Consider the following 26,926-nt stretch of genomic DNA (forward strand, 5'->3'; position numbering starts at 1 on the left):
TTATTCACATAATTGAATTTAATAGCTATTCTGTAAGATTAACACCTTTAGCACATACTTCATACTTATGCTTTAGCACATAACTTCAAAGGGGCATGGGCAGGTTAGGGGTGTGTCTAGCACTTACACGCTAATCTTGTAGGATACTGTCATCTACCCAACTCCCACATTTAGTCATATGCATTTACACCTGCCGTAGAGCTGGCGTAAATGATTGCACCTACATGTGGGCACACAAATGCTGACCTACACTAATAAATATAAGAAGACTTGAAGCGGTCCAGAGAAAGGCAACGAAAATTATATCGGGATTGCACCGAGAGATATGAGAAGAGACTTGAATACATGAATATGTATATCCTGGGGGAAAGAAGAGAGGAGATAATAATACAGATGTTTAATTAGGGAGTAATGCAATAATGACTTTATAGAATGCTGTTTTTATGTATATGTTATGTGTTATTTGATAGTTATGTATGTATTTTTTTGTAATCTTATTAGGTTTTGGCGGGTTAGAAATGTTATAAATAAATACTTGAAGGATATTATATAGAAAGAAATGTTATAAATAAATACTTGAAGGATATTATATAGAAACATGAAGGCAGATAAAGGCCAAATGGCCCATCCAATCTGCCCTTCCAAAGCATCCACTATTAATCTATAAACAAATATATTTCAGAGATGGAGAAATGGTAAAACTAGAGGTTGCAGAGTGGTAGACTTTGTGGTAACATCAGGAAATACTTCTTCACGGAGAAGGTGGTGGATGCCTGAAATGCCCTCCCTATAGAGGTGGTGGAGGGAAAAACAGTGACAGAGTTAAAAAATGTGTGGGATAGACACAAAGGATCCTTAAATAGATAGAGGGTAGTATTGACACAAAACTTGACAGATCAAAAACCAGAACTTCATTTATGATGCGAAAGAATGGTTCTTAAATGGAAGCCCAGCAGTGAGGAAGTGAAGATGATTCCGGATGGACTTCTACAGTCTGTGTCCAATATTTGGCAAGACAGATTTGGGGGGGGGGGGGAGAGGGGGCTGGAGTTAGCTGTTGATGGCAACTTCAGCAGTGGGGCGGTGTAGCTGATGCTGGACAGATTTCTACAGTCTCTGTCCCATATGCGGCAAGAAGGATCAAGAGCAATTACTGTATATGTTTTTTATACCACTTTCAAATTGTTTGAGACCAAAATACATTAAAACAGGTCAATATTGAACCATTGCTAGGATCAGCTGGTAACGATCTCAGTGTTGTATCGATCTCGGTGTCTGACGACAAGATAATCTTTTGAGGACCAAGTGGTTATACTGGTGAGGGCTCTTCATGGTATTATTTTTATTGATGTGGTATTGTTCATAAGGTAATTTATATTTCTATTTTCAGCTTTCTTTTTTTAGTTTAGTGTAGGGTTATATTTATGTTTGTATTTGGTTTTATATGACTTAAAAATGTAGTTACCTCTGATTCAGACGAAGGAGATCAGGCTGAATGAAAGTCTGGACACATGCATACTTGTAACCACCTTTCTTATACTCGTACTTTGATAAAATTCTGGTTGAGCTAACTGGTTTCCGCACTGCTCTTCTTTAGGTGAAGATCTACTCCATGTTCATACTGAATGATCTGTCACAAAGGGGTCACGTTTATAGGCATTTCCATTGGTAAAACAATATTTTATACACAGAAATGATCTTCCATAAAATTGCCTGGATTATATGCACAAACATTTATATTTGCATCTAATATAATAAAATGGTAGGACGCGCATGCGCACTAAAAAAATCGTGTTCCCTGATCCCGTCGCGGAAACACGATTGCGCATGCGTGGGTTTTACGTCACCGCACTCTGTTCCTCCTCCACCATGCCACGCCAGCCATGCCCGCCGCCGGCCTCGAGCTCCTGGGGGCCCCATGTCCGGCACCGGCCTCGAGCTCCTCGGGGCCGGCGGTGCGAGCCGCCCGGCCGGTGCTGAGGCCCCACCTCCCGCTTCCGCCCTCTACGCTCTTCAATTCCTCCAGGCAGTGGCAGACCAAACAGGACCCCTTCGGACACCAGGGTTCTACACACTCGCGGAACCCAAACTAATGTTCACAAAGAATTAATTTTTAAGTTCAGCAGACCCCAAGGTAATGTTGTGGCCGAAGTTATTTTTTAAGTTCTAAGCCGCTGTGCAAACCCCCCCCCCCAACTGGAGATCGCCGCTCTCCCCCCCTCCCCCCCAACTGGAGATCACCGCTCCCACCCGCTCCCACTGTGCAAACCCCCCCCAACTGGAGATCGCCGCTCTCACCCCCCTCCCCCTCCCAACTGGAGATCGCCGCTCTCACCCGCTCCCACTGTGCATACCCCCCCCCATGGGAGGATGCGCCGCAGCAAAGTGCTGCACAGGTACTGGAGGGGGAGAGACATATCGCTTCTGCACCGGTACAAACATCCCTCCAGCGTTGGCACTCGCTGCACGTTAAACAGGCTGCTTCGGGCTTTCTCCTGCAGTTGAGTCCCTTTGCCGCGTCATTGATTACGTCATCAATGACGCAACAGAGAGCCTCAACAGCAGAAGAAAGCCGAAGCAGCGACTGCCAACGCTGGAGGGAGGTTTGATATTAAAGTCTTGCTAGGAGGGTCGCAGAGTCAGCGGGGGTTGGGATGGGAGGGGAGAGAAGTGTCTGCCTCGGGTGCTTCAGGCAGCAGCAGCGTTTACAATTCGCTGCTGTTGCTGGCTTCAGGCCTTCCTCTCTGGCTGGTCCTGCCTACTTCCTGTTTTCATGAAGACAGGACCGGCCAGAGAGAAAGACCTGAAGCCAGCAACAGCAATGAATTGTGAATGCTGCTGCTGACCAATGAAGTAGTTAAATGAGGAAAGGGAGCAGAGGGGGAGAGAATGGCTTGGAGGGAAGTAGGAAGGTATGCCAGACCAAGGCAAAAGGAAGGAGGAGATGGAGAGAGACCATATGGGAGAGAAAGAGAGAGATGGAAAGAGAAGAGAGGGCAGTGAATGGAAGGGGCAACATAGAGGGTGAACAGTATTCTAGCACCCATTAATGTAACGGGCTTAAAGACTAGTGTAAAATAAACTTGGAAGTGTGCGTGTGTGTGTGTATTAGAGAACAGATATAAATGTGTACATTTGCATCCAGTGATAATTAATTTTCAAAGAGAAGTAGGTGCACAAGTTCCTTTGGAAAACTGGTATAACTCGGGGTTTCTCAGACCTGTCCTGGGGACTCCATAGTCAGCTGAGTTTTCAGAACATCCACAATGAATATGCATAGTCAGTTTTCACACATTGGGGTCCTAACATATGAAGATATGATCTCATATCTAATTCTTGTGATTATCCTGAAAGCCCAGCTGCTCTGGGGTCCCAAAAGCAAGTCTGGGAAGCACCGAGTTACATGCGTTAAGCACAGGTTAGGCTTCCACTATAGAATACTTCTCTAAGTCATAAAGCCCATTTCTGACACGAGTGTCCAGAAATATTTGATGACTCTTTGTCTTCTCAATCTAGCTAAGGTTATTCATCAGCTTCTCCAAAATAAATATTTTGAGTTGAGCTAGAAAGAAAGGTTTGGGGGGGAAGAGAAGGGGGGAAGACAGAAAGATCACAAACATACACGTTGACATTTTCAAATGCACATATGCTGATTTTCCCCTGGTTGGCTGTCCGCCCAATTAGCAGATGCAGAATACAAGTGGCATTTCTATGTGTCTATTAGCAGCCAGTTTTCAAACACCCTCCATCCCTCCCTTTCCCCCTGGGAATTTCCCTGGAAAAATTAACTGCAAGATGCATGTTTACCAAAATGCACACACACGGTCTGCCAATTAGGTAGGCTGTTCAGAATTGTCCCCCCAAGAATATACTAGGTAACCCCAGAAAAAAATATTTTGCTATTAGGAACCAAATGCTTGCTTGACTGTAAGAATTGTTCTAATTTTACCAGAACATTGCTTCTGTACACACTGTTGGACTATGTTCTGCACTGAATTAAATATTTGGCATGTTTCTGTCATCTGTTGAAGTAGTTTCTTACGGAAAATTATTTTTCTTTATCTTGCAATCAATTTTCTGTACTCTTTTTAGCTGAGAAGTCATAGTATCCTTCTGCAGCTAGAAATGCATTGTAATTGCTCGATAATAACCAAGATGATTTGTTGTACCTTATCTTTGTAATTAAATCTTCCTTCTCTTTTTCCTCTCTAGGCACTATATCCTTTGGTAACTTGCCTGCTTTGTGTCAGTCAGAAGCCGTTCTTTCTAAACAGATGGCATATTTTTCTTAACAACTGTTTATCCAATCTCAAAGTTAGTATCTTTCAACTCACTGTATTAATCTTTGTGGTTGTCACAGAGAACTAAGGATATGTGTTCATTTGAAATGACATGACAATGTCATTAATATTTACAATGTTGTTGGGGTTTTTTTTGTTTGAAACAACAGGACCCCCCCCTGGAATTTGGTGGAGGGTTTTCATGTGTTGTCAATAGTGTGCATTCCTCAGAAAGAGTGCATACAATTCTCTAGTCTCTGATGGATGAAATCTTGGGTTTGAATCTTGGAAAATTTCACTGTGTATGTTAGTGGTCTTAGTTCTTGAACATGAAAGAGGAGCAAAACTTGGGTGTGATAGTATGTGATGATCTTAATGTGGCCAAATAAGTTACATGTGACAGCAAAAGCTAGAAGGATGCTAGGGAACATAGGGAGAGGTATGGCCAGTAGGAAAAAGGAGGTTTTGATGCCCCTCCCCTGTATAAAACTCTGGTGAGACCTCCTTTAGAATATTGTGCACAGTTCTGAAGATTGTACTTTCAAAAAAGATATAAACAGGATAGAGCTGGTGTAGAGGAAGGCTACTAAAATGGTTGGTGGTCTTCATCATAAGGCATATGAGGACAGACTTAAAGATCTCCTCAGTATACTTTGGAGGAAAGGCATGAGAGGGGAGATATGATAAAGACGTTTAAATACCTAAATGGTATAAATGCGTACAAGGTGAGTCTTTCATTTGAAAGGAAGCTCCGGAATGAGAGGGCATAGGATGAGGTTAAGAGGTGATAGACTCAGGAGTAATCTAAGGAAATACTTTTTTACAGAAAGGGTGGTAGATACGTGGAATAGTCTCTCGGTAGAGGTGGTGAAAATGAACTGTGTCTGAATTGAAGAAAGCATGGGACAGGCATGTGGGGGATCTCTTAGGAAGAGGAGGAGATAGTGAATGCAGCAGATGGGCAGACTGGATGGGCCATTTGGCCTTTATCTGCCATCATGTTTCTATGTTTCTACTTTGGAACACTTTAGTGACAATATTCGATAAAGCACGTAATTTGGAAAAATGTAGTATGTCCTAACGTGCATTTGTGGAATAAAAACAAAAAGAAATTATTCTTTTTTTCAGATCACACATTTACTAATTTGTAGGGAACATCTTTTCTTTAAAAACAAAACCACGTTTATTGCTTATTTTAAACTTTTATACCGCCAACTAATGACTATGAAGTCAATTCAGAGTGGTTTACATGAACATCTTGGATGGACATATGAACATTAACTTCAGTTGCTAGTAGCGTATATTAGTTGCCTCTGAGTCCTGCTTTTGCTGATGTTCGTTATAGAAATGTTTATAAAGGAATTCTGTGTCTGTGTGAACCAGATACATGAATTCTTTGAGATGATGTTATGGATGTGCAAGGATTAGGATTTGGTGCTTACAAACCTTGTATGTTCAACTATAGAAATTTGAGGTGAGGCAGCATCTATGTTTTAAATAAACAATGGTTTCTGTTCTCATAAATCAGAGCCTAAAACCTATTAAATTATTGTTTTTGGAATCAGTACACTTAGAATCAGTGTCTACTGCCAGTTTCAGAGCCTTTCTTGAGGATCTGCAAATTTCATTGGCCAACAGAGATAATTTATCATTTGTCAGGGAAAGTATTCCTTGAGAAGCAAGTCTGCTGCTACTCACTACACACAGCTGTACGCATTGTCACTTTAGAAACAGGGCAGATTTCAAGCAGATAAAACCTATCTGAGAAGCTTGCCCCAGTGTAAATTGTCTAAAGGTTGCCCCCTAAGGTAAACAAAGAGAGATTCTTATGTATGTGATTTATTTTCATTTTCTTTTCTTTTTGTTATTATAGAATAAGGATCCTAAGATGGCTCGAGTTGCACTGGAATCTTTGTACAGATTATTGTGGGTTTACATGATTAGGATAAAATGTGAAAGCAATACAGCTACTCAGAGGTAAAAAAATTTATGCTAACAAAGGTAATGAGTCTGGATATAAAACTGATAATTCCCAAAAGTGGGAAGAGATTGGAGACAGGTTGTTGTACATGTGAGATTATTATTATTATTTTTTAACTCTTTCATGTTCCTTCAGCTCCCAAGATCCCTTTGCCAAGTAATTTGATAATCGAGACTTTGTTAGCAATAAAATGAGCCCTACTCACTCAGATCTATATGACAAGCTTGAACGTTTAAGGATCATTATTCAGAAGGATTTCACCTAACAGGAGACTCTTCTGCCTGGTTAAATCTTGCTGAGCGAACCAGAAACCAATATTCAGGGCAATTAACTAGGTGGTACCACTGAATATCTCCACTAATGGGCCATCCCCTAACTGGCTAAGTTGGGGGGTGGACTGGAAGTGGAATTAGGGCAGTGCATCAACATACTGCTACTACTAGAGAATGACACGGGGACAAATTTTTCCCAGTCCCCACGGGAACTCGTTTTTCCCGTCCAGTGAATTCTTTTCCCATCCCTGCAAGCTTCTGTCCTCATCTGCACAAGCCTCAAACACTTTAAAATCATAAGCATTCGAGGCTTGTGCAGCTAAGGCAGAGCTTACAGGAATGGGACAGTGACAGAACTCGTGGGGATGGGGAAATTGAGTTACTGCGGGAACGGGAAAAAATTTGTCATTTCTATAGCATTATAGACATATTCAGCGCTGTACATGTATATGCAGGTAGTTTTTCTGCCCCTAGTGCAGTGTCCCGCAAATTTTCTCAAGCTGCAGCACACTAAAGGTAGTGGCCACAGCTCGAGGCACCTTGAAGTGTGCGGGTGTCACCGTGATATCATCACATTGATGTCCGCGTATGCATGAAGACCCTACAGACGGGCTTTGAGATGCCAACGGAGGGTGCCAGCAGGGAAAGAGGGCTGGAAAGAAGGAGAGGCGCTGGCACTGTCCGATTGCCATGAGAGGCACATCCTGTAGGCAGTCAGATAATGCCAGTGCGGGCACACTAGTGTGCCCCATCACACAGTTTGTGATACACTGCCCTAGTGGATTCATAATCTAAGCTGAGTATTTTTTTTTGTACCTGGGGCAATGAAGTGTTAAGTGGCTTGGCAAACGAAAAATTCTCCAAATGGTTCCACAGTAGAAAGGAAACAACGAAAAACCAAAACAACACTGTGGTAACCATGATCTTAATAAACAGTTTATTGCTTCCAAGCGTTTCTATTTGTTGTGCTTTAATAAGAACGGACCCCAGAAAAAGGTTGTCTAATAATGAAACACAGACCGTGTCGGGTTCATATCACATATTTGATGCTGTGTACTATTTGGATTTCTCAAGTATATGCACCGCTTTTATTTGTGAAGACTTTTTATTTTTTACAATAAACTGTTTATCAAGATCATCGTTACCACAGTTTTGTTTTTTTGGCTGTTAAGTGACTTGCCCAGGATCACAAGGAGCTGTACTGGGAATTGAACCCAGTTCCCCAGGATCTCAGTCTGCTGCACTAACCATTAGGCGGCTCCTCCAGCTAGTTAACAGCAATATTCAGTCTGCTAAAGGACTAAGTACACCCATAAAGTTAGGATAGCAAAACAGCTGTTCTAACTTTCTGCAGCAGATTAACCAGGCACCGGTCTGAATATTGACCAGTGCCGGGTTAGTGGACATACCTGGATATTCAATACTGGGAGTCATGCATGCCCCTCAACCAGGAGCAGGCAATTCCGGTCCTCGAGAGCCGGAGCCAGGTCAGGTTTTCAGAATATCCACAATAAATATGCCTGAGATAGATTTGCATCTCAAGGAGGCAGTGCATGCAAATCCATCTCATACATATTCATTGTGGAGATCCTGAAAACCTGACCTGGCTCTGACTCTCAAGGACCGGAATTGCTTACCCCTGCCCTGAACTGAATATCCAGAGTTAGATCATCCTGTGACTGTAAGCAGCTTACAAGTCGCTTAACACAGTAGGCTGAGTATCGACCCCCTTATTTTCAAAAGCCTTGGAATCTAACTTATGTTTCCTATTTGTAATTCCTTTCTGATTTCAATTTGTTTTATTTGTTCCTTACTGTCAACCGCTTTGAATGTTTGGGAAAGATGATATTTCAAGTAGATAACATAAACACTGTTTCACGGTGCTTCCCTTTGACATAGCACAAACCTCTATTTCAGACCTAAGGTGCTAATATATTAAGATCTGTTTAAGACAGGGCCACTCGGTTCCAGTCCTGAAGGTCCACATGCAAGCCTGGTTTTCAGGATATTCACAATGTATATACAATTTGCATTTCAAGAAAGCAGTGTATGCAGATCTCTCTCAGATATTATTGTGGATATCCTGAAATTCTGGCCTGCCTCTGGACCTCGAGGCTTTGAGTAGCCTTGGTTTAAGGCAGGGGTGTCAAATGTTGGTCCTCGAGGGCCGAAATCCAGTCGGGTTTTCAGAATTTCCCCAATGAATATGCATGAGGTCTCTTTGCATGCACTGCTTTCATTGTATGCTAATAGATCTCATGCATATTCATTGGGGAAATCCTGAAACCCCGACTAGAATGCGGCCCTTGAGGATTGACATATGACAGCCCTGGTTTAATTAAGGTATTAGCTTTGCAAAGATTTTTTGTCTAAATGTAATATATTTTGTTACTTTGCTGCCATTTCACTGATGCAGTTTATCAAATTCATTATCTCATGGATATTGTCAAAATATTAAGAGAAGAGTGACGCTGTGTATATGTGATCCATTATCAGGAATAAAAAGATTATAGAAATATTTTAGAGATGAGATAAGAAAAACTTAAAAGGAAAATTCCCTTCAAATCAAATGCTGGAGGTGATATTCAAAAGTATTTTGTTAAGACTATTGTTTTAAATGTATGATGCAATTGTTATTTTATTGTGTATACAATTTTGTAACCTGCCCAGATTTGGAGATAGTACTGGACATAAATATTTTTAAATACATAAATTGGCAGTGGTTGCCACCTTCTTTGGTGCTTTTTAAATAAGAGTACTGCTGGAGCAATATATGGCAGAATCCATTAATCCCATTCCTATCATCAAATGCTAAATTATAATAATAAACTTAGATGCCTTTCTTAAATCTCTTAAGCTGGATGTGCACTGCCAGATTCTTTATAGGTCACCCAAAATTGAGTGCACACTAACTAATTAGCTAATTTGGCGCTAACAATAATTGGCCTTAACAATACTAGCTTGGTGCGCATTTTGCACCTCATATTTGTCAAGAGCTCTTATGTCTGCCAAAATGGTGTAAATGCTTGTTCCCAATTGTGCCTAACATTGTGCATAATTTCTGGGAATGCCCATGCTCTATCCTTGGCCACACCCCCTTTGGAATTACACATCAGATAAATTAGGCCGCAGGTTATAGAATAGGAGCACAGAGCAGATAAGCATGCAACCGGTAATTAGTGCTAATTAGCATTTGTTTGATTTTTGTCACCAATTAAGCCAATCTACATAATTTACATAACTTTATTCTTCTATACCGCCACAATCAGATGATTTATACATATGTCAGATGATTTATGCATATATCTGCAATCCATGCTCAAATTTGCCCATCTACCTTGGTGATCTGTCCAGAATATGGGGGCTACTGTATGGTAAGTGCAGAACTCAAAGGACCCCTTTAATTTTGGGAACAGAATACCCATTCTTGTACTGTTTTACCTGAGACTGAAACTGTTTCCCAATGCTTGTATTTTCTCTTCCAGTCGACTTACCACCATCATCGCAACTCTTTTCCCCAAAGGGTCCCGTGGTGTCGTACCAAGAGATATGCCTCTCAACATATTTGTGAAAATTATACAGTTCATTGCACAGGTATGGATGAAAATCGTTCACCAGTGGGTCGATATTCAATGCGATTTAACTGGCCAGGAATGACTCCTGACTGGTTAAATTGCCTGTTCAAGACTGGCTGCTAATTTCTAGCGGCAGTTAGCCAGTTAGTGCTGCTGAAAATAACCAATTAGTACCAAATTGCAAATTGGCTATTTTGGGGGTGTTTTCAGGGGGTGGAGTCAGCACTTGGCTGCTTAAGTGCCAATATTCAGTACTACATAAAAAGTCACTCCTATCTTTGTGTGGTAACCCATAACTGGTTAAGTGCTGAATATCTTACTTAGCTAATTCAGAAAACACAGATATTTAATATTGAAGCCTGGCCCAGCATTGAATATCTGAGTTTTTAAATTGCTGATCACTACCGGCTGGATATCAGACCCCCTTTTACCTTTTGTTAAAACCAAAAATCTACAAACAGCTAAAGTTTTCAGAAAGACTGTGAGAACTTTTGCATGCTCCTATTCCTATGGTCCTCACTTTCCTTCAGGCCGGTCTGTAAAAAGGCCTTGCTGTGGTCCATCTCAAGGTACAGGAGGCAGGCCTTTCCTGTTTGAGTGTACAGTGGTACCGGTTTTCTTACATCTCGTCCAAATGTGGCCAGATTTTTTAGGAGGGCACTTCGCTTGCGACCACCGCTATGATAACCTTTCCCTTCGTGGAATCTAATGTTGTACTGAGAGAGCTTGCGGAAGCCCCTTTTGAGCCACTCATGGATGCGCCTCTTCTGGACCTTCGGTCAAGACAGTTTTCCTCATGGCGATTGGCCCTTTCTCCAGTTCACAGAGGTGGGGGGGGGGGGATTTCCTCTGCATAGTTCACTCCTTTCTTCTGAAGGTGGTTTTGGATATTCATGTCAACCAGGAAGTTCGTCTGCCTGCTTTATGTTCGGAGTGGAAGGATCTGTGAAAACTGGACATGTATTCCTCAGCCATGTGGGAGGAGCAGAGTTTTTTTCTGCAAGACCCAGTTCGCAGGTTGAGATAAAACACATACTGTACAGACTCCTCTGTGGATTTACAGAATGAAGATTATCAATGGTAAGAGCCTAATCTTTCAATATTTCTTAGTTTCTAGCAGGACAGTTCAACATTTGACAAGTGATATATTCAGTGCATCCACAAAGTTGGCAAGTTGATATGGTTCTATTACTAAATATCATTCAATAGTGAGCCAATAAAGAGTCTCAGTTGTAAGAAGTTCTTAGTTGGCTCATAGCATGGAGGTCTTGGCATTGAAAGCGAAATCCAGAAATCCCACTCCTCACATGAGCTTTGATGGTTTAAGTTTACTGAGAGAAATCCTGGAAGGCTTAGACTGCCAAATATATCTTGCCAGCAAAGGAAGGGGCAACATCTGCAGTACATAAAGTAATTGTGGAGCCATCACCATGAATATTGCTTCAAGATGACCCCGCCAAGAGAGCCACAGAGGCAACCAAGTATTGCACAAAGAACTAATTTTGTCAGTAAGCAGAGAAATAGTGTGAGAGAGAGGACCTTGCCAAGTGTTCATGCTCATGAATTTTGATAGGATAGAATGTGTGCTGTGGGCCCAGCCAGAGCAGCAGATGCACCTCCTGAGGTGGAATCCTTCCTTTTCTATCTTAGGTTTCATTAGATACATTGGCTGATAGTTTCCTCTGATGCTATATGAACACACAGCAGGGAAAACAGGTGAATAGAAGAAAAAGAGAAAAACTAACCTCATACTTGGACATCGGAGAGAAGGCTTCTGAGTCAACTGTGTGCAAGAGCCACTGCCTGCATCCTTGTGCGGCAGGAAGGAGCAGCCCAGCTAGACAGCCCTGAAGGAGGGAATTGTGGATCCCCCACTGACCTGGAAGGCTTCCCTCCGATGTCAGCTCTGACATCGGAAGCAGTCCCGGAAGGCTTCCCTCTGATGTCAGCTCTGACATCGGAGGGAAGCCTTCCGGGACTGCTTCGGTGGAGGAGGGAATGCAGGAAGGAGAGTATGGGATCCTGGTAGCAGCAGCCATTAAGGAGGAAGGGGGCGGGAGATGGACGCAGTGCCGCGTACCCCTAACAGTACTGCATGTTGAGAAACTCTGGACTAGGAGACACTCAATGAAGTTACATGGAAATACTTTTAAAACAAATAGGAGGAAATGTTTTTTTCACTCCAAGAATAGTTAAGCTCAGGAACTCGATGCCAGAGGATGTGGTAATAACGATTAGTTGGGTTTAGAAAAGGTTTAGCTGAGTTCCTGGAGGAAAATTCCATAGTCTACTAATGAGATAGATATGGAGGAAAGCCACTGTGATAGGTAGAATAGAATGTTGCTATTATTTGGGTTTCTGTCAGGTATTTGTAAACTGGATTGGCCGCTGTGGAAATAGGATACTGGTCTAGATGGTTCATTGGTCTGACCCAGTGTGACTATTCTTAAATTCTTATGACTCAGCGAAGTGGTGGTTGCTGGCTTCTGTGGAGCCACAAGCATCAAGCAAAGGAGTGTACTGAGATTCCTCATACATGGACAGCAGGCCAAGAGAATTACAGAAGCTTTTATTTAGCCTGTGGCTGGATAGAAAACATAGAAACATAGAAGATGATGGCAGAAAAGGGCTACAGTCCATCAAGTCTGCCCACTCTGCTTACCCACCCCCTGTCTATGCCCTAATGACCCAATTTTGACCCTCATAGGGATCCCACATGGGTATCCCATTTATTCTTAAAGTCTGGCACGCTGTCTGCCTCGATCACCTGCACTGGAAGCTTGTTCCAATGATCAACCACTCTCTCTGTGAAGAAATACTTTCTGGTGTCGCCATGAAATTTTCCGCCCCTGAGTTTGAGCAGGTGCCCTCTTGTGGCCGAGGGTCCCTTGAGAAAGAAAATATCATCTTCCACTTCGACACGTCCCGAGAGGTACAAACTAGAGAATGACATGGGACAAAGTTTGTCCCCATCCCCACCGACTGTCTTTATTTGTACAAGCCTTGAACATTTATGATTAATAAAAAAATTTAAATATAAAAAGGGATAATATTTTGTACAACTATTTATAATTCACAAATAGAGCCTTCAATTATGATCTGATTTTGGTACAATCTTCCCAAAGATTCAGTTACTTATGTTTTTACATAATCTGGGAAAGTAATTGGCTTGTCTTTCAGACAAGGATGTAGAAAAGAATCTAAAATGTGTTTGAGATGAGCAGGAAAATAAATGTCTTTTAAATATTGGAAATGGCCTTGATGCCAGCAACAATGGATGACTCTGTTGCAGTAACAGTAAGATGCTTGAGCAGCTGGGCACATGATGGAAGGAGGTTGCAAATGATAAGAGTCTGATCAGCAGACAAGACTCTTGTTGCTACATCAAAGGCAGGCAAGACCTAAATTATGCCATTTAATAGTAGTTAATTTAAATCCAAAATCAGCTTCTGCAGATTTTTTTAAAACATTGAAATCAGTTGCCAATTCTCTAAAATGTGTTAAGTTTTTACACATTGATACTACTCTCAGGTTTTTAGAGAATGACACGGGAGTTAAATTTGTCCCTGTCCGCATGGACTCTTTTCCCATCCCTGCCCTGTGGTTAACCACAGATACTAGTTCCCATGTCATTCTCTAGTGCAAACTGCCTAATGGCCTTTCACACTAGCCACCACAAATGTTTTTTATTTCACTTGTTCCTTAATCCTGGATGTGTGCAAGTTTTTTTATGTAGTGCTTTCAAGTTTATATTTCCTGTATTACAATTAAGTGTTTTACATCTTACTTTGCTTTGTCACTAGGAGCGCCTTGATTTTGCGATGAAAGAAATTATTTTTGATCTTCTCTGTGTTGGGAAGCCAGCAAAAGCTTTCAGCCTCAATCCTGAGGTAAGTTTGAATGCCAGTGTTAATGAAATGCTTATCACACTTTGAATGGGTTGTCCTTATTTCAGTGAGAAGTTTTCAGAGCGAGTGACACCACACGTGAAATAATCATCTGGATTTTCTGAAGATTTGGTTAAAAATGTTTCCAAAATATTTAATATTACCTTTTCAATATCTTTACCTTCTTATTTAGAAAACTGTTTAATTTAATTAACATCTTCAATATAAAGAACACTTCTAAGATCATTTTCTTATCAGAAAAGAAAGAAAGGGAATGGGACCATATATAGATGTATACAGTATTTCTAAACTCTAGCCCGTGAGCCAAATTCAGCCAGCGAGACCATGGGAAATACATGTACACAGAAAATGTCATTAGCCAGAGTTTTGGTGATCTTACATGCTGTATTTCATAAATATTTTAAGAATACCAACTCTAGCAATTTGTTTCCTTTATTTTTGGTTACATTTTTGCTTATTAACATTTCAGAGAAGGACTATAGCAGGGGTAGGCAATTCCAGTCCTCGAGAGCCACAGGCAGGTCAGGTTTTCGGGATAGCCACAATAAATATGCATGAGATAGATTTGCATATCAGGGAGTCAGTGCATGCATATCCATCTCATATATATTCATTGTGGATATCCTGAAAACCTGACCTGCCTGTGGTTCTCGAGGACCGGAATTGCCTACCCCTGGTCTATGGAGCTCTGTCCATATCTAGTTCCAGCATTATGCATTGTTTTTGGCCCTCCAGGGTAGTACTATTGTTTCATACGACCTTCCTTGTATAAAGGTTATCCACTCCAAGTTTAATGTAAATCTACCTTGTGCCAATTTGAGCCCGCGATGCCTTGTCTTTTCCTGAGGGAATTTAAGAAGACCAGTATCCATGATCACATCTCTTCCATTTGTGAATTTATGCTCAGTCTTTTATTTTTTCCTTCTGGACTAAATAAATTGGTGTGCTTTGGACCTTTCCTCATTGACCAGTGTTAAGTATAATAGGGGAACATAATAGCCAGTGGTCCATCCAGCCCAGTATCCTGTATTCATAATGGTAAATCCAGGTCACAAGTACCTGGCAGAAACCCAAATAGTAGCAACATTCCATGCCACAAGTCTGGTACTGACGTCCAGTATTGTGTGACCCTGGAATTCAGATCCTTTTCTGTTGTACTGTTGTCTAACCGATGACTCAGCATTTTGTATTTAGAAAATATTGAGTCCAATTTTCCAGAAGCACTTAGAAGTTTGGCATAGAGACAAACATCTAGGTGCCCTTTTAAAAAAAAAAAAAAATTTTTTATTAAAGGGTAAGACATAAAATAATACAAAACTGAACAGATACATATGCGAATAAAGTATCTCAACAGCCCTATTCATAAACACTTTGTTCTGCATTATTCGCATAGCACCCCATTTTCAACTTTTCATTCACCCCATTTTATATTTCGTCCTCCCCAACGAGCTCAGAACGGGTTACAAAGTTAACATAAATAATATAGAGTCAAAATGGGTTACAATTTAACATACATATAATAAGCTTGTTCATAAGAGAAGAAAAAGAGAAAAAAAAACCCCAGCCCGGGTGGGCAAGTGTGATGATTCCTGTTTGTCAGATCATCCTAATGGCACAGATCACAGATGTATCTATCCCATATTCTATGATAATTTGGCAATGTTTTATGCCAGATAGGGGTTAGCTTTGACATAAATTGCATGCAATTCAATTTATTTTGCCCCCATAATATATCTGGAGCCACTGTCAATTGTGCCACTATAAATACAAATGGTCCTAATTTTTGCTCTTCAGGCTTATAGCCTAGAATGGGAACATTTAACCCCCCCCCCCTTTACTAAGCCGTGGTAGAGGTTTCTACCACGGCCCAGAGTGCTAAATGTTCTGACGCTTATGTTCTGTTCTGTTCTGTTAGTACAGTGAATGCTCTTCTAAAACTATGCTATGCCATGTAATATCTTCTAGAAATGCTACAAATTCTTCTAAGCTATGGCTGCCAAATATGTCTTTCATTTAATTTTGTCCTATCTATTCTATGAATGTACCTTTGAAACCCATTCTGGGCTCCTTTGGGAGGATGGGCTAAATGAATAAATAAAACCTCTACAGCAGCTTAGTAAAAGAGGGCCTTCATAAAAAAAATATTCCTTTATCAGTGGACCATAGTGGTGCGTTATCTTGACCAGGAGTATGCTCTCTAGAGATGAGATATGCCTCCCCATCCCGTACCCAATCACAGGGCTTGTTCAAGCAAAGTTTCTTCTAAGCTTAAATCTTAAAAGGTTTTTTTTTGCTGTAAAAAGGTGCACAATTGAGAGTAACAGTAAGAGTCTCTATCTGAAAGGCCATATTCTTCTGGCACAAGTTCAAAAGGTATTATGGATTGTTTAAGCCAAACTTGCCCTAAAGTGCAAAGTCCTGCATGCAGCCAATGACGCCGAATAGGTTCTTCCTCACCAAGGATAAAAGCAGGGGTCAAACAAATGGATATTTACAAAATATAAAGCCTCTCTGGAAATATCTTGCACTATAAGGCCTTCCAATTCTACTACTACTGTATTCCCCCATATATAGGCTGCAGCAAATGCAGATTTATGTTTTAAAACTAATAGATAAGCCGTCCCATGGTATTAGCCGCAGCTTATTTTTACATCATCCCCCCTCCCTTTAAATACCTGTCTCACTGGACAGCTGCCTCTTACAATCTCGCAGCCAACAGTGCTGGGTAGGAGCGACCTTTTCAACATCCAGCCTGGCCCCACACTGATTCCTGAATGGCTGCCGTCAGTTCTCGCAACAAGGGAGGTATTTAAGGGGGATTTAAAGAGGTACCGGGGGGAGGGATGATGATTATAAGATAGGCCGCCCCATTTAAGCAAGCCGCACTCACTAGGCCAGTTTGGAAAATCAGTGTATAGGCCGCGACCTATCTATGGAGAAATATGGTACTACTAATTATTTCTATAGTGCTACCAGAAGCATGCAGTGCTTTGTTCTTCCAGTGGGGCCCAAGGAAGTTTCCAAAGTGAAATGCCGCCTAGAGCTTGTATAGGTATGTGCGATGCACAAATGGAAGAAATAAAATAAATAATAAAATGTTCTTTTACAAAAGCCTGTTCAACATAATTGGTATCATGTCTTAAGTTAGGGCGGATTGGTGTATTCTATATCGGTGCACATAACTTTTAGGAATGCCTATGATCCACTCAGGCTCCGCCTCTGGCTATGCCTTCTTTTGAAATCTGGGCACTGGAACTTCATAACACTTCATAACACTTAACAAGTTGTGTTTGTAACTTCTAATTAATTCCAATTAGTCAATTATGAGGTCTTAGTTGCCAATTATTGGCACTGATTGGTCTTGTTAAACATTTAAGTCGTGTGCACTGATTTGCACGCTCAACCTATGGTGCTATATACAAAACTAGGGGGTATACTGTATGTGTAACTATATTTGAATATTCAACAGCATTTGCTGTCTGTATGGTGTTACCGTTTATAGAAATAATTTGAAACCTGCTCAATATTGGGCTCACGGAATATGATGGCAAATAAGGACTGTAAGACCCTATTTCCTTTGCTGTGTGCAGTACCAAAGACCTCACCAGTCCCTCTTGTTTTCACAGCTTTTTTCAGAATTGTCTGTGTTTATCCCATGCATGTTTTGGATTCTTTTAGTCCTCGTTACCTTCTGGGGCATGTTTCTGCCTCCCTGTTTCCTAATATTGGAAATTGCTTAGAGTTATTTAATCAAGGTTATAAATAAGTCCAAATAAATGAAAGATGTTTCTACTTGATCCACCCCCACTCTGAGCATTTGTGGATGTAGAATTAAGCTTATGCCTTTTCAGTAGCAGTTCAAGGCAGGTTACATTCTGGTACTGTAGGTATTTTGTAGGAGGGTAAAGTGATTTTGCCCAAAGTCAAAAAGGGCATCAATGGAATTTGAATCCTGGTTTTCCTAGTTCTCAGAGGCATAACTGCATATTCAGGACCTCTTCATTGGGTGACATGTATGCTGAGGGGTGAGATAACACACCTACTGATGCTGCCCCTTTCATGTGCCTCGTTATCCTTTCTATATGTAATTTATCTTTTTTTTTTTAATTTCTTTATTCATTTTAAAGCCATAAGTAAGTGCACAATATAATACAATCATATAACTCTATAAAAGCACTTAAATACAATTACAATTATAATCTATGACAAAAAGATATCACCCCCCTCCCATAATTATATCCAAAAACTACACTCAAATTGAGAAATTGAAAAATACATTCCATGGCCATGCCTGATTTTTGGAACTATTCATGCAAATTTTAATTCCAGTTATCTCCAATAATTGCTTGTTAAGATACCAACTATTGTTGCCGATTGACTCGTTATTCAGTGAAATTGTGCGTATGCCCAAAGCTGCATGCAAAATTTATAGAGCTTTATATATAATTCAGGGGTTAGCATGCAGCGTTGTGAATTCCTGGAAATAGAATAAGAGCAGTTATGCATGTAACTTGTTTAACAAGCTGCTAATTAGTATTAACCAATAATTGGTGGTTGTTGGTGCAATTAGCAGTTACATATTAGCAGTCAGGGGGCGTGGAGGCGGTCTGCCTCAGGCGCCGGTACCCCTTCTCCTCTCTACCCCACTCCTCATCCTCCCGCGCGTGTGTTTTCACTACCCCCCCAAAAAACCAAACAAACTGTACCTCTATCTCTTTGCTGGTGCGAGCAGCAACTCCAACCTGCTGGTCGCGCCAGAGTCAGCTTTCTCTCTGACGTCACTTCGTAACAGCTGCTAGTATTATTTAAGATGTTCAGGAAGGAAAATGGTAAAACTAGAGGGCATGAATTGAGGTTGCGGGGTGGCAGACTTAGGAGTAATGTTAGGAAATTCTTTTTCACGGATGACTGGAATGCCCTCCTGAGAGAAGTGATGGAGATGAAAATGGTGATGGAGTTCAAAAAAAGCATGGGATGAACACAGAGGATCTATAATTAGAAAATTAATGGTATAAAACTAAGGCTGGTACTGGGCAGTCTTGCACGGTCTGTGTCCTTTAGAAGGTGATTTGATTTAGGATAGATTGGGGAGGGCTTTGATGGAAGTTCCAATGACAGGATGGTTACGATAGGCTGGAGTGAGCTTCAGTGGCAATTCCAGTAGTGAGAACCTAATGACGATACCTAGCAGACGTCTATGGTCTATTGCCCAGAAATACTAAAGAAAAGACTATTTAAACATGAATGTATGAGTGTGACTATTGGACAGACTGGATGGACCGTTCAGGTCTTTATCTGCTGTCATTTACTATGTTAAGATGTCATGTAATTACACCAATCATTCTTTATATATTATTATTTATTTTTTAATTTTTAAGGATTTTCGGAGAGGTGCAGTAAGGCTTCATTAATGTAGTTTATGAAGTGCTGCAGAAATTCATACATCCTTAAATTTTATTCTTATCTTTGGTTTGGTTTATTGTTGTTGGGTTTTTGTTGTTGTTGGGTTTTTGTTTTACTGTGCTTTTTGTGCTTTTCTTTATATAAATATGTGTTTAAAAAACACTTATCTTTTATATTCAACTTAGTCGGCTGGGAACTTCTGCAGACATGTTTTGCCGTATCTGTTGTATCAAGGCTGTCCCCACGTATCAGTGCATAACCGCATCTGTCCCTTCCTATCTCTTGTCACTGATGTCATACCAAGCTGCTTCCAGAGATCCTGAACTGGGCCAAATGGTTAGAATAACAACATCATATATGCATTTTAGAAAGCTGAAGATGAGGGCCCAGAAGATAGTATTCTCAGAGATCCTACCAGTACCGAGGGCAGATGTGAAAAGGCAGGAAGAACTACAATCAATAAATGCGTGGATGAGGAGATGGTGTGAGGAAGAAGGATTCCTCTTCGTGAGAAACTGGACAACGTTCTGGGGCAAGAGCAAGCTCTACAGGAGAGATGGACTGCACCTGAGCACGGCGGGAACAAGACTTCTAGCAAACAACGTCAAGAGAGGAATAGAACAGGCTTTAAACTAAGAGAAAGGGGAAAGCCGACAGTCGACCTAGCGTCGATGATTCGGAAGAAGGTATCCCGTGAAGATACTGAGGGGAAAAAAGGCAGGGAAGAAACAAGAGACAAATTACAGGAGTCAACTAACCCAGAAGAGGAGGTTAGAAAGATTGTAGCAAAAGAGAAGACACCAAAGACCGAAGCACAGGGAAAAGAAATGAAGACGACAAAATGCCAGGATCTAAACTGCATATATACTAATGCAAGGAGTTTAAGAAACAAAATGGGGGAACTAGAAGCCATGGCCAATGCAGAGGACATAGACATCATTGGAATCTCTGAAACATGGTGGAATGAGGAAAACAAATGGGATACAGCACTGCCGGGGTACAAGCTCTATCGCCGGGACAGGTCAGGTCAGAAAGGAGGAGGAATAGCCCTATACGTAAAAGAAAGCATACAATCGACAAGAATGGACACAGCGGAGATGATCAACAAACTGGAATCGCTATGGGTTAAAATACCGGGTAGGAAAGGGCATGAAATAAAGATGGGCCTATACTATCGTCCACCCGGGCAAACCGGAGATAGCGATAAAGAAATGGATGCCGAGATGAAGCGAGAATGCAGAAGCGGTTACACAGTTGTTATGGGAGACTTCAACTACCCTGGGATAGACTGGAGTCTTGGAAGCTCAAGATGCGCTAGGGAGACAGAATTCCTGGAGGCTATACATGATTGCTTCATGGAGCAGCTTGTTAGAGAACCGACGAGAGGAAATGCCACTCTGGATTTACTCCTAAATGGACTAAGGGGACCTGCAAAGGAAGTGGAAGTAGTGGGACCTTTGGGAAACAGCGATCATAATATGATCAAGTTCAAGGTTGAAGTAGGCATACCGAACGGAAAGAGAACCATAGCGACATCTTTCAACTTCAGGAAAGGAAACTATGAAGCAATGAGGGAAATGGTAAGGAAGAAACTTAGGAACACTTCCAAAAAATGGCAAACAGTAGAACATGCCTGGTCTTTTTTCAAAGACACGGTGAGCGAGGCACAAAATCTGCACATCCCCAGATTCAAAAAGGGGAGCAAAAAGGGTCGAACAAAAGACCCAGTATGGATGACTAAAATAGTGAAGGAAGCGATAGGCAATAAGAAAAATTCATTCAGGAAATGGAAAAAGGACAAAACTGAAGGGAACCAGAAGGAGCACAAGAAGTATCAAAAAGAATGTCACCGTGTGGTTCGAAAAGCCAAAAGAGAGTATGAAGAGAGGCTAGCCAGGGAGGCACGAAATTTCAAACCGTTCTTCAGATATGTTAAAGGGAAACAGCCAGCTAGGGAGGAGGTGGGACCGCTGGACGAAGGAGACAGGAAGGGAGCGGTGAAGGAGGAGAAAGAAGTCGCAGAAAGACTCAACATGTTCTTCTCGTCTGTATTTACAAACAAAGACACAACCAACATTCCGGAACCTGAACAAATCTTCAATGGAAATCAAGCAGAAAAATTAACATCCATGGAAGTGAGCCTTGATGATGTACACAGGCAGATAGAAAAACTTAAAACTGACAAATCCCCGGGTCCGGACGGAATCCATCCCAGGGTTCTGAAGGAATTAAAGGAGGAGATAGTGGAACTACTGCAGCAAATTTGCAACCTATCCTTGAAAACAGGCATGATCCCGGAGGATTGGAAGATAGCCAATGTCATGCCCATCTTTAAAAAGGGGTCAAGAGGTGACCCGGGAAACTACAGACCAGTGAGTTTGACCTCGGTTCCGGGGAAACTGGCGGAAGCACTGATTAAAGAACACATCGATGAACATTTGGAAACAAACGAACTTTTGATAACAACCCAACATGGTTTCTGCAGGGGGAGATCGTGCCTAACGAACTTATTGCACTTCTTCGAAGGAATTAACAAACGGATGGACAGAGGAGACCCCATAGACATCATATACCTTGATTTCCAAAAAGCCTTTGACAAGGTGCCTCACGAACGTCTACTCCGGAAACTGAAGAACCATGGAGTGGACGGAGACGTACATAGATGGATCAGAAACTGGTTGGCGGGTAGGAAACAGAGGGTAGGGGTGAAGGGCCACTACTCGGACTGGATGAGGGTCACGAGTGGTGTTCCACAGGGCTTAGTGCTCGGGCCGCTGCTATTTAATATATTCATAAATGATCTAGAAACAGGCATGAAGTGTGAGATAATAAAATTTGCGGACGATACAAAACTATTTAGTGGAGCTGGGACTAAAGAGGAATGCGAAGAATTGCAAAGGGACTTGAACAAATTGGGGGAATGGGCGGCGAGATGGCAGATGAAGTTCAACGTTGAGAAATGTAAAGTATTGCATGTTGGAAACAGAAACCCGAGGTACAACTATACGATGGGAGGGATATTATTGAATGAGAGTAACCAAGAAAGGGACTTGGGGGGTAATGGTGGACATGACAATGAAGCCGACGGCACAGTGCGCAGCGGCCGCTAAGAAAGCAAATAGAATGCTAGGCATAATCAAGAAGGGTATTACAACAAGGACAAAAGAAGTTATCCTGCCATTGTATCGGGCGATGGTGCGCCCGCATCTGGAATACTGCGTCCAATATTGGTCTCCGTACCTTAGGAAGGATATGGCGTTACTCGAGAGGGTTCAGAGGAGAGCGACACGCTTGATAAAAAGGATGGAAAACCTCTCATACGCTGAGAGATTGGAGAAACTGGGTCTCTTTTCCCTGGAGAAGAGGAGACTTAGAGGGGATATGATAGAGACTTATAAGATCATGAAGGGCATAGAGAGAGTAGAGAAGGACATATTCTTCAAACTTTCGAAAAATAAAAGAACAAGAGGACACTTGGAAAAGTTGAAAGGGGACAGATTTAAAACGAATGCTAGGAAGTTCTTCTTTACCCAACGAGTGGTGGACACCTGGAATGCGCTTCCAGAGGGCGTAATAGGGCAGAGTACAGTACAGGGGTTTAAGAAAGGATTGGACAATTTCCTGCTGGAAAAGGGGATAGAGGGGTATAAATAGAGGATTACTGCACAGGTCCTGGACCTGTTGGGCCGCCGCGTGAGCGGACTGCTGGGCTTGATGGACCTCAGGTCTGACCCAGCATAGGCATTGCTTATGTTCTTATGTTTTTATTAAAAACCCATTGTTTTCAAAATTCTTGTAATCCCTTCACTGATGTGAAACTATTGTTAACTCGATGCTAATATGCTATCTATTGTAGCTCACTGACAATGGTCAGCCCATCTCGTTTGCAAACCACATAGAATCAAAAGGCTTTTGCGGTATATAAATAAAAATTTATGTTATGTTATGATACATGGGGAGAGCCTTGCAATTTGGCAGCTAAAATTTAATGCTAAGAAATGCAAGGTCATGCATTTGAGCTGCAACAACCTGAGGGAACGGTACAGTTTAGGAGGTGAAGAACTTATGTGCACAACAGAAGAGCGGGACTTGGGTTTGATTGTATATGATGATCTTAAGGTGACCAAACAGGTTTAAGTTCATTAGGTTTTTATATACTGCTTATCAAGGCGAATGCTGGAAGGATGCTAGATTGCATAGGGAGAGGTATGGCCAGTAGGAAAAAAGGAGGTACTGATGCCCCTGTATAAAACTTTGGTGAGACCTCATTTAGAATATTGTGTACAATTCTGGAGGCCGCAACTTCAAAAAGATATAAAAAGGATGGAGTCTGTCCAGAGGAAGGCTACTAAAATGGTATGTGGCCTTCATCATAAGACTTATGGGGACAGACTTAAAGATCTCAATCTGTATACTTTGGAGGAAAGGCGGGAGATGGGAGATATGATAGAGACTTTTAAATACCTAAGTAATATAAATGTGTATGAGTCAAGTCTCTTTCATTTGTAAGAAAACTCTGGAATGAGAGGGCACAGGATGAAGTTAAGAGGTGATAGGCTCCGGAGTAATCTAAGGAAATACTTTTTTACAGAAAGGGTGTTAGATGCATGGAACAGTCTCCCGTAAGAAGTGGTGGAGACAGAGACTGTGTCTGAATTCAAAAAGGCCTGGGATAGTCACGTGAGATCTCTCAGAGAGAGAAAGAGATAATGTTTACTGTGGATGGGCAGACTAGAGGGGCCATTTGGCCTTTATTTGCCATCATGTTTCTATGTTTCTATTTGTATTGGCCCTATCATCTCTCTCCTTTACCACACACATATTTAGTTAATAGGGATGCAATTTTCAAAGTGATATCTGCAAGTAGAAAGTGTTTCACTGTTGTAAATCAGTTGTCTGAAAATTACTCATCCATAGGAGAGGAGTATATGTTCATGGGGGCAACATCATGTATCCTTTAGCTGTGTTTTGAGGAGGCATTCCCAGGGCAATATCTACCATCTTTATACATAAAAACTGGCATTCTGAGAATACTTGTTGCTCATCAAATAATTTTTTTCCCAGGTAGTGACAGGATTAAAATAGCCATCCTTCTACTAGTGAAGCTTATGCTTGCCAAGTCATCAGCAGAATTTCATTGTGTACCTCTATTGTGCTCTCTACAACACTATTGAATGTGCATCACAGTACTGCTCAGATACCTACATCTCCTCATTTGAAGAATCTTGACAAAGGCAGAATTGCCGAGACACTGTCATTGTCGAGTCTGTACTACTAAGATCATGGTCTTGATCAATAAAGCTTGCTTTGGATCATCCCCAGCTGTGTGATCGACATCTTCTCCTCATGACTTTGTTATTTGGATTGCTCTTCTCGTCGTAGAGGCCATTTGGGCTTTTCTCTTCAGTAGGATTAGAATAGCACAATTTTTTAAACAATTCAAGAAGAATCTGTGGATTAGCCCTTTGAACATATATTTTAAGTGTCCCTGTGTTCTTGCTTGCAATTCCAACTAATGGTGTTTTTGGAGGATGGGGCAGCCATATTAAGCATAATCCAGTTATTACTGTGTTGTCAACATTGTTTGAATTATGTCTGGTATTGACAAATATAGTTTCTTTAAAATATATACAGTATATATAAACTGTGACTGGCAGATCAGTCCCAAATGAAGTAATCTGATTTATTAATATGAAACAACTGATTTGGCCATATTTCACTCACAGGCTGTGTCGGGGGTAATAATTGCAGGGGATAGACAAACAACCTCTGTCAGTCAGCACTTCCAATCCACAAAGCAAATCGGAGTATCTTCATTCAAATTGGCAGCATTTCTTGCTCACTTTCTTGACTAGCTTTTGTGAGCAAGAAATTCTTCCAGTTTGATTGAAGATACTCTGATTTGCTTTGTGGATTGGAAGTGGATTGGCAGGAGTTGTGTTTGTCTATCCCCTGCAGTTATTATCCCTACGCAGCCTGTGGGCGAAACATGGTCACATCAGGTGCTTGATATAAATAATTCAAATTTCTTCAATTGGAATTGATCTGTTTGTCAGTATTTTTGTGTGTATTCATTGGCAGATCCTTGCCTCTACTTTGTGTTGGCTAACCTATGACTGGTACATGTGATATTTTTGATCCATTCCCAATCTATAGAGAATGAACATTGGCTTGAGAGCCTTCTTAGTGATTGCCGACAGCCTGCAACAGAAAGATGGAGAGCCTCCAATGCCAGTCACCGGGGCTGTTCTCCCTTCTGGGAATACTCTACGAGTCAAGAAAACATATCTAAGCAAAACACTCACTGAAGAAGAGGCTAAAATGATAGGTGAGCACTGTATGTAAGCCTGCTCACACAATGTAGAAGCATTAACTGAATAGCAAGCACAACCATACTGAATAATTAACACAGTTCCTTTGATACTTTAAAAAAACAACAAAACATTGTTCCAGAAGCATCTGTGATATGTGACTTCTAGCTATGACTTAACTGCAATAGTAGTGAGGGTGCTGGTATAAAATAGATTATAGGGAGTAGGGGTTGACCAGTGGTACCCAACAAAGAGTCCAGAAATAGGATTAATATTTAACAAAAAATAGTTTATTAGTAAAAGCCCAAGGCCAAAGAATTGAAATGGTGCTTTATTTTGGTGACATCACCACCTGCTTCAGGAGTCAATCAATCTGTTAATACTTAGGCAATACTGAGCCTTCAGACAGTATTACATCAATAATGATGTCCCAATGAAACATTTATCCAACTTATATAGTCTGTCACAAAAGTCTTACCTCGGCGACTGATGTATTATCCAGGTCAGATGTCAAGTTCTTTTGTGATGGATTGTATCCAATGTGACATATATCTGTGCATTATTGATGTGGTACAGATATTAAATAGGATAACTTATGAAGGTGTGACAGCAGGAAGTCTGAGGAAAAAGTGAGGAGATTGTGTACTGTGGAAAGAGTCGGGGTCTAGGCACTTAAGGTTGATGAGGGTTACCATTGTTCCCAGACTTTGCAGTGAAGAGCAGTGACCTAGTTAAAGGCAATGGTGGTGGGGCCACTTAGCAATAATGATCATAATATGATCAAATTTAGCATTATCGCTGGAATGGAAGGAATGGTGGAAGGAAAAGAATGATGGTGGTGACTGTAGAGGAGGGGAGTTTACCCATTTCAGGAGAAGGGGGAAATATCTAGTCCTGGAAGAAACAACCATTAGCCAATTGACTAGTGCTGATGCTGTTGGATAGAGCATTTAATTTTTCTTTAAAGTGAGCCCGTGTTAAAATGAGGAATTATAAAGAAAACTTTAACAATTTTTGTTGCCAGGGTACTATTAAATTCCATCCTTGAAGCCTAGATAAAATATATTATCTTCATTTAAAAAGGTCAAAGGAAAACCAAACGATTATCAATGTAGTTTTAATAGGAAAGTGAGAGGCAGTTAAAACCAAAAGAACATCTTTCAAAAAACTGAAGGTAGACCCAAATGAAGAGATCA

General features: G+C 41.2%; 1 protein-coding gene across 7 annotated transcripts in view; it reads left to right on the plus strand.

Moving 5' to 3' along the window:
* Positions 1–26,926, plus strand: part of FRY (FRY microtubule binding protein) — a 501,309-nt gene that overhangs the window by 212,857 nt on the left and 261,526 nt on the right. For all 7 annotated transcript variants that reach the window (XM_033948462.1, XM_033948457.1, XM_033948458.1 and 4 more), the window contains exons 11-15: positions 4,213–4,314; positions 6,154–6,257; positions 10,019–10,127; positions 13,912–13,998; positions 25,576–25,747. In XM_033948462.1, coding sequence (XP_033804353.1) covers positions 4,213–4,314; positions 6,154–6,257; positions 10,019–10,127; positions 13,912–13,998; positions 25,576–25,747 — 574 coding nt within the window. The remainder of the gene's footprint in view (positions 1–4,212; positions 4,315–6,153; positions 6,258–10,018; positions 10,128–13,911; positions 13,999–25,575; positions 25,748–26,926) is intronic.

Source organism: Geotrypetes seraphini, chromosome 6 (assembly GCF_902459505.1).
Source record: "Geotrypetes seraphini chromosome 6, aGeoSer1.1, whole genome shotgun sequence".
In the NCBI taxonomy this organism is placed as follows: domain Eukaryota; kingdom Metazoa; phylum Chordata; class Amphibia; order Gymnophiona; family Dermophiidae; genus Geotrypetes; species Geotrypetes seraphini.